This window comes from Canis lupus, chromosome 12, assembly GCF_048164855.1.
Source record: "Canis lupus baileyi chromosome 12, mCanLup2.hap1, whole genome shotgun sequence".
NCBI lineage: Eukaryota > Metazoa > Chordata > Mammalia > Carnivora > Canidae > Canis > Canis lupus.
In genome coordinates this window covers 16,120,747-16,135,120 of record NC_132849.1, presented here as the reverse complement: position 1 = coordinate 16,135,120, position 14,374 = coordinate 16,120,747, and the positions used below count along the sequence as shown (strand labels likewise).

General features: G+C 46.7%; 1 protein-coding gene across 9 annotated transcripts in view; it reads left to right on the top strand.

The window, feature by feature from the left end:
• SLC4A5 (solute carrier family 4 member 5) overlaps window positions 1-14,374 on the top strand; it is a 110,099-nt gene that overhangs the window by 91,333 nt on the left and 4,392 nt on the right. For 7 of the 9 annotated variants that reach the window (XR_012004265.1, XM_072769872.1, XM_072769867.1 and 4 more), the window contains 5 exons: window positions 137-209; window positions 6,151-6,219; window positions 7,053-7,226; window positions 10,074-10,226; window positions 12,929-12,996. Coding sequence is in view for 8 of the 9 variants with exons in the window: in XM_072769872.1 (XP_072625973.1) it covers window positions 137-209; window positions 6,151-6,219; window positions 7,053-7,226; window positions 10,074-10,226; window positions 12,929-12,996 (537 nt within the window). In the remaining variant the exon portion in view is untranslated. Of the gene's footprint in view, window positions 1-136; window positions 210-6,150; window positions 6,220-7,052; window positions 7,227-10,073; window positions 11,712-11,779; window positions 11,865-12,928; window positions 12,997-14,374 lie in introns of those variants that run through there. The other 2 variants (XM_072769871.1, XM_072769874.1) reach the window with 2 other exon arrangements.

The window sequence follows — 14,374 nt, the reverse complement described above, 5'->3', positions numbered from 1 at the left end:
TGGAATGGGGAGGCCAGGGTATGGCCACAATCTTTAGGTGCACGCAGAGGGCTGGAGGGCTAGAGTGGTCATGGAGGGCTAGAGTGGTCATGGAGCATCTTCCAGTTCACCCTGACCCTGTGTCCCTGTCTGCCAGGGAACAAAGAGTGACCGGCACCATCGTCTTCATCCTGACTGGCATCTCCGTCTTCCTGGCTCCTATCCTGAAGGTGAGGCTCTGCTCCCTCCACCAGGGCCCCATCTGCCTTAGAAAGCCCTGGCCTGGTGCCTAGAGGTCCCACCTGGACCCTAAAGAGGCAGGACCCAAATACATGTTCCATCACCATCTTTGTTTTCTGGCATGTTGCATTCCTTATCAGCACCAGGCAATCCTCACCACTATTTTCACTCATCCCAGGGTCCATCCTCCCCTTTCTGGAGGACACTCTTTCCTCGCTCACTAGACACTTGTTTGCTCACCCATTTTCTGAAGTTTAAAACTTACAAGGGGAAGGCTTCTGTAGATTTTCCTGTGGCCTTGTCTGCTCCTCTGTCTTGTGTGTCTTGAGCACATACTGTTCCCCCATACTGTTTGAAGCTCCTTTTGCCCATGTTCCCCCAGACCAGCTGGGAGAGACCAAATCAAATGGGAGGACATTCACAGCAGGCATCTGTGGGACCCTCTCTCTCTGCACCGGTTTCTCTGTTTCTCCAGTTCAGCCACTCCCCCCCATTGAGTTCATTTGCTGCATTAATACAGTACCACAGACCAGGCACTTTAAACAACACTTATTTTCTTACATTTCTGAAGGCTAGAAGTCCATGATCAAAGTGTCACCAGTCTGGTCTCTTCTGAAGCCAGATACGGGGGAAATGTGAATTATTACTCTGGCCATGATGGAAAAATTTCCATGAGTCCACATAACTCTAAAGGCTCTGATATTGTCTTAGTGTTCAGTGACAAAAACAGTTTGAAAAATCCTACTCCCACCTCCCAAAAAATCCTACTGAAGGTTCTTTTATAAAAAGAGTAGAAAAAATACAATATCATTTTATTTACCACCAATTAATTTATTTGATATATTTTATAACTGAGAAGACCTATCTAGATTTTTTAAAAGATTTATTTATTTGTTTGTTTGTTTATTTCACAGAGAGTGAGCAAGGGCACAAGTAGGCAGAGCTGCAGGCAGAGGGAGAGGGAGAAGCAGACCAACCCCCCCCGCGACCCTCCCACTCCCGAGCAGAGACCCAGGACCATGACCCGAGCTGAAGGCAGCCACTGCCACTTAACCGACTGAGCCACCCAGGCACTATATAGATTTTTATTAATCATAAGATTTGGGATTGCTCATTTGCTTGTATTAAGATACATACCTTTTCACTTTTTTTTTTACTTATTTCTATTTTTATACCTTTTTATAAAGATAAGCTTTCAGAAGAAGTCAACAACTTTGCACATGCTTTTTCAGAGACTGATCCTACCCAAAACTACTTCTGGGAATAAGAGTTCAAGAGTATCTTTGAGGCAGACCTTCCCCATCACAACCTGACAATTATCTAAATGTCTTCCATCTTAACCAAGCAAAACAAAATCATTTCCTACAACAACAGAAAAAGATTGGCTTTCAAAACTGTTTAAATGCCTAAAGCATTATCACTAGCTGACATCAGTACTAAATACTGGGCTAATTTTAGGTTAAAGGAAAGATATTTTGTATAGCCAGTTCAAGAAAAATATAATTAATCCAGATCTGAGGTCCTCGTTTTAATCCCAGCATTTATTTCCAACAAGAAAAATTTTCCAGGGCGCCTGGGTGGCTTAGTCAGTTAAGTGTCTGCCTTCAGCTCAGGGCATGATCCCGGGGTCCTGGAATTGAGCACACCCCCACCTCCCCCCCACACTCCTTGCTCAGTGAGAAATCTGCTTCTCCCTTTCCCCTTGCCCCTTCCCCTCCACTTGTGAGCTCACTCCCCACCCCCTCTCTCACACTGTTTCTCTCAAATAGTCAACAATTTTTTTTCCATAAAGCTTACTTAACTTTTTGCAACTGTATGTTTGCCCATGTCTGTCAAATTAGGCACAGCTGCCTATACAAGATTCAGAGAACTTACATTGGGAGAGCTATCTACCCAAGATGTACTTTATTTGAGTTTTTTTGTTTTGTTTTGTTTTGAGAGAGAGAGAACAGGAGGAGGGGCAGAGGGAGAGGGAAAGAGAATCCTCAAGCAGACTCCCTGCTAGGCATAGAACCCATCAAAGGGCTCAATCTCAGGGCCCTAAGATCACGACCTGATCCAAAATTAAGAGTTAGACACTTAACTGACTGAGCCACCCAGGAGCCCTTGGACTTTTAATTCTTGTTTATGTAGCCAACAGGGGATCCTGAGATCAAGACCTGAACTGTGATCAAAATTAGTTATTAGGGCAGCCCTGGTGGTGCAGCGGTTTGGCGCGACTTGCAGCCTGGGGTGTGATCCTGGAGACCCGGGATCGAGTCCCACATCGGGCTCCCTCCATGGAGCCTGCTTCTCCCTCTGTCTGTGTCTCTGCCTTTCTCTCTGTGTCTATGAATCAATAAATAAAATCTTAAAAATAAATAAATAAATAAATAAATAAATAAATAAATAAATAAATAAATAAATCAGTTATTTAAAAAAATCAGTTATTAACTATACCTTTGTACCAATTCCTCCAGTAGAATTTTGCTCTAGAGCTTCTCAAATTTTATTTATTTTTTAAAAGATTTTATTTATTTATTCATGAGAGAGAGAGAGAGAGGTAGAGACACAGGCAGAGGGAGAAGCAGGCTCCATGCAGGGAGCCCAACATGGGACTCGATCCCGGAACTCCAGGATCATGCCTTGCGCTGAAGGCAGGCGCTAAACCACTGCGCCACCCAGGGATCCCCAGCTTCTCAAATTTTAATATGTATAAAAATCACCTGGGAGAGGCACCTGGATGGCTCAGCTAGTTAAGTATCCGACTCTTGATAGTAGTTCAGGTCTTGATCTCAGGTCATGAGTTCAAGTCCTATATTGGGTTCCATATATACATAAAAAAAATCACCTGGAGATCTTGTTAAAGAAAGATACTAGTATAACACTTATGTTAACTATTCTGGAATTAGAATTAGAAGTTCGTTTTTAAAGAGGTACCAGTTGGGGGATCCCTGGGTGGTGCAGTGGTTTGGTTCCTGCCTTTGGCCCAGGGTGCAATCCTGGAGACCCAGGATCAAATCCCACATCGGGCTCCAGGTGCATGGAGCCTGCTTCTCCCTCTGCCTGTGTCTCTGCCTCTCTCTCTGTGTGTGACTATCATAAATAAATAAAAAAATAAATAAAGAGGTACTAGTTCAAATAGGTCTCAGTAGAACCTAAAATTCTGCATTTTTAATAAGCTCACAGGCAATGCCACAATGCCAATAATACTGGTCCAAAGACCACACTTTGAGCAGTAAGGGATGAAATCTCTCTCTCAGTGGATGGTTGTACTGATTTAGACACAGTGATTTTTACTGCTAGAAAATCACTGATAATCTTCAGCCCTATTATCACCAATTTACAAATTTTTGGTTATCTTTTCAAATGAGGGCACTGGGGGATGAGGTGCCATGTATCTGACGGGCAGCATACACAACTTAACACACTCAGTTCTGCAGATTCCCAGTCCATCCAAAGCCCTGAAGATTTATCTTATGTTTTGTTGCACTTTGCCACTGCTTTTCAGGACTGTGGATTTCAGCATTCTTTTTTTTTTTTTTAAGATTTTATTTATTTATTCATTCATGAGAAACAGAGAGAGAGAGAGAGAGAGGCAGAGACACAGGCAGAGGGAGAAGCAGGCTCCATGCAGGGAGCCTGACATGGGACTTGATCCTGGGTCTCCAGGACCATGCCCTGGGCTGAAGGCGGCGCTAAACCGCTAAGCCACCCAGGCTGCCCAAATTCAGCATTCTGCTGCAGGGGAACCCCTGACCATATCAGAAGCTTCTCCTCTGAGCCCCATGAGTTGTTCAAATGGTCTCAGCTTCAAATTATATGGAAAGGCTGCAATGTCCTTATGTTTGTGGGACTGTGACATTTTTGACTCTTCCAACAGAGGGGTAGAAAGCTGACACTAGAGGCGCCTTTTTTGCCATTTGACTGTTTCATTAATGTTTGAAAAGGGCCTTTCTTTGGGGATTCAAGGAAGATTTGTGTGGATCAATCTATAATTCTATATCACAGCCCCAACACTTGTCAGTCTGATGTCATAGGCCTTGGGATTTGCCAAGAAAGCTGTTTGATCCTGCAAATGACAGGACAGGAGATAATTTCCTAGGGTTGATGGGTCAGACACTGGTAACTGCAAATTCTCTAAGACTTAGCCCAGTTCTCCTCATTAGGTCAAAAGGAAGTTTTAAGCCGCCTGAAATTAGTGTCTTTAAAAAAAAAAAAAAAAAGGATGTTATTTATTTGAGAGAGAGCAATAGAGAAAGCACAAACAGAGGGAGAGGAGAGGCAAGCAGGGACCCTGATGGGGGCTTGATCCCGGAAACCCAGAATTGTGACCTGAGCCAAAGGCAAACCCTTAACCGGCTGAGCCACCCAGGTGCCCCAACTAAGTCTTTTATTTAAGATTTTTATTTCTCTCTCAATTGCTCCCACGATTTGAGAATGATTAGGACAGTGTTGTTCAGTGGAAATTTTAACTTTGTTTCATAATTAGGCAAACAATCTCATAAGCCACATACAAATGTAATGGTACAGTGGCCCATATTTCCCTTCTTTGCTTTAAGATCAAATGTCTTGGGTTGAGGTTTCCAGCACATAGGTTCAAATCATGGTTTGTGTTTAAAAAATGAACCCAGTCTAACTTATTTTATTTATTTATTTATTTTTAAAGATTTTATTTATTCATGAGAGACACACAGAGAGAGACAGAGACACAGGCAGAGGGAGAAGCAGGCTCCATGCAGGAAGCCCAATGCGGGACTTGATCCCGGGACCCCAGGATCATACCCCAGGCCGAAGGCAGGCGCTAAACCACTGAGCCACCCAGGGATCCCCTCTAACTGATTTTAATAAAGAGGTTATTTATTTGGTTGGGTTTATGGACATCCTAAATAGCATCTAAAAGTTGAGCACAGGACTTTATATTTGGCCACATGTTCTAACATGACAACCCTGGAGTCAAGGCAGAGCCTTATTCAGAGTGGCAAGTCAAAGAGGCAGATAAAGGGAAAGATGAGGGGTGCTGGGTAGCTTAGTCGGATGAGCGTCCAACCCTTGGTTTTGGCTCAGATCATGATCTCAGGGTCATGAGATCAAGTCTCCAGTTGGGCTCCATGGTGGGCATGGAATTGGCTTAAGATTCTTTCCCTTACTCTCTGCCCTTTTCACCACCAACACCCCCCCACACACACTGCTCACAAACATACTCTTTAAAAAAAAAAAGGGAGGGGAAGGATGAAAGAAGCAGAAACGCCACTTAGAAAGACAGTGGAGAAATACCTCAAATGGTTTATAAAGAGTCATAACTATGATTGTAGAACAGTATAAATGATGTCCCACCTTTGAAAAAGCTAACAAACTACCTATGAGCATGATCAGAAGAAAATATGTCCACCAAACCATTAGTGATTAGTTAGCAATTAGTGGAGGTTGGTTTATATATACATATCTGTTTTGCTTCTTTTTAAAATCCAATTATGTATGGTGTATAATTTTTGTTAATCAGCATGTACTCTCTGCCAATGGTGGTCAGCTCAATAAAAGTCCCCAGAGCAATGCAGGTTTGTGGGGTGTCCCCAGCTAGGGCTGGGAGAAGGAGCTGACAAGAATAAGCAGGGGGCTTTCTAGGGAGCTTTCCCATGTTCCAGAAGGTGCGTCTTCAGTTAAGCCACAAGGCTTCTGCAGGTTTGGAAGAAAGGTGGCAGGGTGACCAGGCTGGGACAGCAGCTGCACAGAAAGAAGGGGGCGGGTCAGCCACCCCACAACACTGGCTGTAGATCTGCTCTCAGAGGCTCAGTTCCCCCTAAATATCCAGCTCCCTCATGGCGTGGGAAAAGCCAAGGCAGACCAGGTGGCCTCTGCGACTTAGCAGACACTGTCATAGGGAACAAGGCAGCCAACAGCCAGCCCGGGGCAGAGGCCCAGGCCAAAGCTCTGCTTCATCTCCCATTTCAGTACATCCCCCTGCCAGTGCTGTACGGAGTCTTCCTCTACATGGGCGTGGCCTCCCTGAATGGCATCCAGGTAAGGTTCTCCGCACCCCACCCCCCACCGGGCTCCAGGTGACCTGTGGGGAGGCAGTACTCCCTGTCTGCTGCCTGATGACCCAAACCCCAAGCGCTTGCTATTCCGGTTCAGGGGAAGAATAATGGTGCCAAAGATTCTACCATTTACTGTGTGCGCAGTGGGATAACCTTACCAGGCACTTTCTAGGTGTTCTGTAATGAAATCTGCGTAAGTAGGTGATGTGATACCTATTTTACCAATGAGGAAACAGGCTCAGGATTTGAAAGTACAGACTCTAGTGAGCATTTCACTGCATCTCTTCTTCCCTGAGGCGACTCTGGCTGAAGAAAACATTTTCTTTTGTTTTGTTCCTTATTTACCAGGATTCACCAGGTGTCTTGGATATCTTTGTGTTGCAATTGGTTGCACTCTTTTTTTCTTTTTAAAGATTTTATTTATTCATGAGAGAGAGAGACACACACACACACACACACACACACACATACACACACACACACACACACACGCAGGCTCCATGGAGGGAGCCCGATGCAGGACTTGCTCCCGAGACTCCAGGATCAGGCCCTGGGCCAAAGGCAGGCGCTAAACCACTGAGCCACCCAGGGATCCCCTGGTTGCACTCTTCTTGAACGCAGTGTTCACCTGCGGCGGCTCCAGGGCTGGACCCCTGGGCAGAGCTCAGGCCTGCTCCCCTCAGAGCTCCCCACGTGTGCTCCTAGACCTCCAGTCTCCTCCTGTTCGTGCTTAGGCCGGACGGGAGGTGGGGGGGCGGGCCCCCTGGCTCACGGGGCCCCCATGGCCTAGCCGAGTGACCTCACGCTCTCTGCCAGTTCTGGGAGCGCTGCAAGCTCTTCCTAATGCCCGCCAAGCACCAGCCGGACCACGCCTTCCTGCGGCATGTGCCCCTGCGCCGGATCCACCTGTTCACCTTGGTGCAGATCCTCTGTCTGGCGGTGCTCTGGATCCTCAAGTCCACGGTGGCTGCCATCATTTTCCCAGTCATGGTAAGGTGGGCGCGGGCTCCCCATCCTGCTCAGGGGATGGGGCCGGGCAGGTGTCCGCGGAGAGGCCTGCCAGTGCGTGCGGCCTGACTCTCAGGGTCACAGAGGCAAGCCCAGAGCAAGATGCAGGTGGGGGCCCCCCCGCAGGATGGACGTGGGGACGTGGGGCCGTGGAGCGGGAGGAAGGCTCCCCCAGGGGTAGGCGAGCCCTACAGCCACAGCCGGCTTGCCCACCTCCACCCAGCTCGGGTCCCAGCGCTCAGAGGTGATGGAAAAGCCATCCAGCCTCCCCGCTCTGGGGCAGGAAGGAGACCAAGTCCCCACTGCCAAATTCAAACACCTATACGAAGTATAACTCTTCACCATTCAAAAGAACTGAATTTGAAAAGATAAATGGGGAGGGGGGGCGGTGTGTGTGCGGAAGAGAACTAGAATCAGAGTAAGAACTTCCTAGTCTGAGGTCATGAACATGAGGTTTGGTGAAGCTGGGAAAAGTATAGGGTGGGGTTTTTTGGTCTATTCTTGAAATTTTATGGAAGTTTGAAATTATTACAAAAGAAAAAGGGAAAAGAAAAACAGCCAACAACATGTTGCATCTGGCCTCTAGATAATCCCACTGAAGGGAAGTGGTCCCGGACCCCTGCTGGTGGCTGGTGAGGGGCAGTGTCAGAGCCTGTGGGCTCATGGGACGGGGAAGCCCTGAGTGGCCCCCAAAGCCTGAGGGGCTGGACTAGGGGCCAAAGTGAGAACACAGAGGTAGGATTTGAAATGTGCCCACCTAGGATTCTCAAGCCTGGGTGACCACAGAATCACTTGGGAGCTTTTTAAAACTGTGCCCAGGCCTCACCCCAGATCAGTTAAACCAGTATCTCTTGGGGGAAACGCAGGCATTGCTGTTTGTAATAAGTCTGCGGGTGAGCCTAAAAGTGCAGTCAAGAGTGAGGACCACCTCTCCAGGGAAGGAGAAATAGATCTTCCAAAAGGGCCCTCATGGGGTTTAGTGGTAACAAGGGGAAAGGAAATTATAGTCGTGATTAGCATATGTGGGGTGCTGTTTAATTTAGTCCACAGCAGCCTTAAAGTACTCCTCCTAACCCCATTTTACAGGTGAGAAAACAGGCTCAGCAAGCATGAGTGACCCAGCCCACACAACCAGGGGGAGCTGAGCCAAGATCTATACCCCTCCCCTATTAATTTTTTAAAATTTATTCATTCATGAGACACACACAGAGAGAGAGAGAGAGAGAGAGGCAGAGACACAGGCAGAGGGAGAAGCAGGCTCCATGCGGGCAGCCCGACGCAGGACTGGACCCCGGGTCTCGAGGATCACACCCTGGGCTAAAGGCGGCGGTAAACCGCTGCGCCACCAGGGCTGCCCTAATTTTTTTTTTTTTTTTAATTTACATGCAGTAAAATTCACTCTGTGGTTCTGCAACTTTTGACAAATGCACAGATCAGTGGTTCTACAACCAAAGTCATGATACAGAACAGTTCCGTCATGCCTAAAATCCCCTCATGCCATTTCTTTTCTTTTTTTAGAGAGAGAGTGCCAGAGCACACACATGTGCATGGCATGGCAGTGGGGGCAAGTGGCGGAGGGGCAGAGAGAGAATCTTAGGCAGGCTCCCTGCCCTGTGCAAAGCCTGATGGGGGGGGGCTCGATCTCACGACTTGGGCGGAAATCAGGAGTTGGACACTTAACCCACTGAGCCACCCAGGCACCCCTCACCCCATGCCATTTCTATGCAGGCAGTGCCTCTTCCCACCTCTGCCCCTAGCAACCACGAATTTGTTTTCAGAGCCAGGATTTTTAAAACCTGGGTCTGTCCAACTCTGAAGCTCTACTTGCTTCTAAGAAGCAGGAGTCAGTGAGGAACCAGAGTTAAATCCAGCTGGCTGGTTTTCTCCTTGACCTCATTTAGTGGCGGGTTCTTGGTAGTGAAGGAGCAATATTTATAACTAGCTACCCTGGGCCCATTGAGTTTATTAAAAGGCCAGTATTTAATCCTTCCCCAAAGCACACACGTTGTTTCCCTTTAATTTGTGTATGCTGAACAGAACCAAACTTTCTAGACTTTGCAGTTAGAATTCCTGATATCCCAGTACACTGTATTCAGTGTACTTTATACTTTTTTTTTATACTTGCTTTTTAAAAAAGATTTTTATTTATTCATGAGAGATAGAGAGAGAGAGAAGCAGGCAGAGACACAGGCAGAGGGAGAAGCAGGCTCCATGAGGGGAGCCCAACATGGAACCCGATCCTGGGACTCCAGGATGACGCCCTGGGCTGAAGGTGGCGCTAAACCGCTGAGCCACCCAGGCTGCCCTACTTTATACTTGTTAACAAAGAGATTGGCAGCTCTCGGAAATGGGGCAGAGGGATATTGGGGCTCAAAGCTTGATCTCCAATCTAGTCTGGAAGTATCAATGTCTCCAGGGAAGCTTGTTAAGGGTGCAGATTCTCAGGCCCAGACCTGCTGACTTGGAACCTCTGAGGGTAGCACCCAGCAGTGTGTGTTAACAAGCTCTTCAGGTGTTTTGATGGAAGCTCAAGTTAGAGGATCACTGATTTAAAGAATAACTCTAGTTCTGTGGCCTCTGGTCTCTGCCCGACTCCTTACTTCAGCTGTCACAGTCCCTGTCCCTGGGTCACTGATAGGCTTTGCCACTCAGCTGAGGAAAGGCCAGATGAGAGGAACCAAGCTGGGCAAGTGGTAAATGATGCTTTGTGGGAGCTCTGAGATGACTCCAAAGACACCAGAAAAAGTCCCTAAACATAGTTGAGGGAGAAAAAACAATGTCTGAGTTTGGGACCTTGAGGCCATGGTTTTCTCTGAACTCTCCCCACAGATCCTGGGCCTTATCATCGTTCGAAGACTTCTGGATCTCATCTTCTCCCAGCATGATCTGGCCTGGATTGACAACATCCTCCCAGAGAAGGAGAAGAAGGAGACAGATAAGAAGAAGAGAAGGAAAGGGGCCCATGAGGACAGTGATGAGGAGGTGGGGAGGATGTGAGGCTGAGCTGAGGGAAGAGATCAGAAGACCCTCCCTCTGCTTCTGCCAGGGCCAGGGGGAGGATGGGCTCTTGGGTGACCAACCGTGATCACCTGGGTCTACTCCAGGATGAGCTGAGGCTTCTGTGTTGGTGGGGGGTGCTGAGAGCTCGTCTGCTTATGTGAATATCCTCAGAGTGGGTCACAGTGAATGAGCCACACCCACTCTTTCCCATTTCTGTGAGCTTCTGGGGCTGTTCTCAACAGCAGTGCAGATCCTTGATGAATTGGCGCAGAAGGCTCGGCTCCATCATGGGGGAGGTTATGAGGACTGGCCTCCAAAGAATGGAGCAGGCCTTGGAGGAAGACTAATGGGCACCAGTTAGTAGATTGGACTCCTGGACAGGTGGAAGGACTGGGAACAAGGTTTGCTTGGCCTGCCCCTGGGGTATTAAGGAAGAAGGCAGGGGAGAGGAATATGTCCTCCCTGAAAGGAGAGTGGCTACATCCCCCCAGATGTTAGGGATGACATGCTTGCCCCATCTACCCTTCTTCTCTTATGCTTCCTCCCCGTCCCACCCCCAAAACACTCAGGGAGTCAACAGGCAGGAAGCCAGTCCAGAACTTAAATTACAAAATATTAAGCAGAAAGATATAGTTCAAATGCTCATTACAGATGATCAAACAGTCCTCCAAAAGAGAAGTGGTTCACCCAAGATGGACATATGGCTAAATGTCTAAAAGGGAATTAAGAGAAGCATTGCTGACTTTGAATCTGATCATTCCCAATATGCTAAGCTGCCCTTGCCATCTAACAACATGCCTGGCTCCCATTTTCCTGGTCTGACCTGAACCCACATCCCTGTATCCACCCTGAACTGTTCTAGTTGATTGTGCCTTTTGCAGATAAAAGCTGTTTATAGGCAAATCCTTGCTGATTGGTGGCAATCAGACCATCTTCTGATGGTAGGGATGGACCAAACCTCCCCTGGTCCTTAATTGCTTTCCTCTTCCAGGTAGGAAGAGGCCCATCACTCATTCACATTTTTTTCATTAATAATTTAGATGGTTTGCAAAGACAGGCCTTGAGAACAAAGAAACTGAGAGTCTAAGTGCCTTTTAAAGACAAATACTTATTCTTTCATTGATTTATTCAATAAATATTTGAGTGGCTACCATGTGCCAAGAACTGTTCCAGGGTTGGGGAAAAGCATGATATATTCAGTGGGAAAATGGGATTCAATTTTGCGCAAATTCATTTTACACACGTCTTTACAGCAACACCAGCTATTGTGTGAGATTCATTCCCAAGAGATTGGTTACTATGACATTTGAAACTGTTCTGATCAAGAATGTTCCTGGAAGAGTTCTGTCTTGGACAGCAGGCTAACTGTGATTGTCCCTCAGTGAGTCCCAGAGTATTTGCAGCAGCCCCTGTTTAGACTTGATATAGAGAGGATGGTGGTTGGCACATCGTGGATACGTGTATTTTCCATCTTGGCAAAAAAGTCAAAGCTGTTGTATTGGTGTTTATCAGCTTTTCCCACTGTTTCTCTCCAGCCCCAGTTCCCTCCTCCCTCAGTTATAAAGATTCCCATGGAAAGTGTCCAATCAGATCCCCAAAATGGTATCCACTGCATTGCCAGTAAGTAAAACACATGGGGTCTCTCCCTTCCTACTTACTACTAATTTTCCACCTCTTCCTCCAAGGAACTTCCATCTTTAACTCAGGGGAACCTAATGGTCTTAGATGCTAGAGGACTCCTGTGGTAGGCAGACTTCAGTGAGAACTGGGCCACAAGGATTCAGATTTCAACTGATGGAATCCCCAAATCAAACCCTGCAGATGCCAGTGATCAAGCTTCACTTCCATTTAGGCAAAGCCCCTCATTCCTTCCTTGCCCCTGGTGCCTCCTGATGCCTGTGGCACACCACCTGGCCCTCTCTTGAATTGTTTCAGACCACATTGATGCAAACATGACACACTGAGCCTCCCATGCTTTCCAGGGGTGGTTGAAAATGTTTGAGGGTTCAAATCCAAGCTGAGTTGTCCCGTTTAGAGACACAGGTAGCACAGCATTTGGATCATAAATTAGTCTGAAGGGAAGGCCTAGTGGTTGGGCTGTGATTCTGTATGAATCACTAGCACATTCCTCCTGCTGAGAGGGATCGGGCATTGCTTAGGAAGATCCTGGGGGATTCTTGGCTGTCTTTACTGCATCCCAGCTTCAGCGCCCTAGCAGAGGACAGTCCTGTCATCAAGACCATAGCCTATCCTGGGAGTAATCAGAAAGATCCCACCTGAGTCCCAGTGTTCCTAATACAGGGCTTGCCACTTTCCTAAAAGACCCAGATTAGGATCCTGCCAGGGCCCTCGAAGGGCTTCCCAGCACACTGTCCATCAGAAGTATCTCTTTTTTTTTTAGTTGCTAACTCTCCTTCCCCCTTCCCATTTGTACACTGCCATCAGCCTTTCTCACTCTTCCCTGGCCCTGTCCATGCCCCACACCCACCTAACCCAGCTAAGAGCCCTCTGGTGAAGGACTAACTGAACCGGAAGCCATCCCTGTGAGTCCCTGATGTCCTCTTGTGTAGTGTTGGCCGTGGGGATTAGAGAACAGGAAGAATTGAGGAAAGCACTGGAGAAAAGTCTTCTCCAGTATCATCCTCAAACCTGCTCTACAACTGACATTTTAATTTTCCTGCCAGGAAAAAGATCTTCCAGTTGGAGTTACTCATTCTGATTCTTCCTTCAGTGACTCAGAACTCGACCGAAGGTAATGGCCATGAGGTAGACCCCTTGTGTATGAAATAAGAGACTAAGTAGTGGCCAGGAAGGCAGAGGGACGAAGATTTCCCAGGTTAGCCAGTGTTCAAGAAAAGGCCTTTGCCGGTCCACCTTGGGAAACAGAAGTGGTCAGATCTGATTATTGGTGTCAAGTAACAAATCTGTCCTCTCATGGACATAACATGATTACAATACACAAAGGTATTCTACTTTAGAAAAGGAAATTACAAAATACTACGTAAAATTGAAAATACTAGGGAAGAAACACAGAATAAAGTAACAGCATGGTTAATTAGCAAAGGTTAGAAAAATATCAAAGATTAAGTGGAATGTGTGACTCTTGATCTCGGAGTCATGAATTCAAGCCCCAGCTTGAGCACAGAGATTACTTAAAAAAAAAAAAAAAAAAAAAAAAAAGAATCAAGAAAGGATTCCAGGCCATTTCCAGGAGCCTTCATGCCAACTGTGATACTTTAGGGTTCTTAATGAGAGGCAGTGAAAAAAGTGGAACAACCTGATAATTGAAAATAAGGACTGCTCAAAAAGGAAGAGAAATCCAGGTGCAAGAAAGTCAGCCTCAGTTATTACTGGTGAAGATGGTAGGGCGCTCCTACCTGGTACCCTGAATTAGACAGGAAACACTGTACTACATCACATGTGAGTAAAAGCATAGGCTATCCCAAGTCTACAGGCAAGTAAGCCTCCAGACTTAGATGCCCTCATCCAAGAGATTTTAGAAAACATGCCTGAGATTGTCTGAGTTAGAAATCTTTGCCAGGATGAGAAGAGGGACATCACCATAACAAGCCTCCCTAAGCAGCAGACCCAAGGCCACTCTAGCCCAGGAATGTCATGTGTTCACATTACATCTCTGCCTGCCTTGTCATTCCACCTCCCCAGTCAGGATTCCTACAAATTACACTGTCACTGATTTTTATTGAAAGGTGTTAGGAGAAAAGCAATCTATCCTGATGTATTTTCATTTTTAAGTAGGCTATACCAAATTGAATCTCTACTTGCCCCAATTTCAGTCCATAGAGAGAAAATTTGGGCCAGGATAGGGCATTTCCATATACAAACATGGGACAAGATCAGAAATTAAGAAAAGTTGGTAATTAGTGATGGCATCTCCCAGCTACATTGGTGTTTTACCAAATCTATGAAAGTAGGTAGAAGCAGAGGCCACTGAACAGGGTCCCGTTTCAGTGAAGGAAAAGGCTCAGCAACATGATCTAGTTTAACAAAGATTAAGCATCCATGACCTATCAGGCATGACATTCAATTCCTGGGGATATAGAAAGACAGGTCTATGAACAGAGACCTACAGCACTGTGAACCGGAACAATGGAGCACACGTAAGAGAAAGG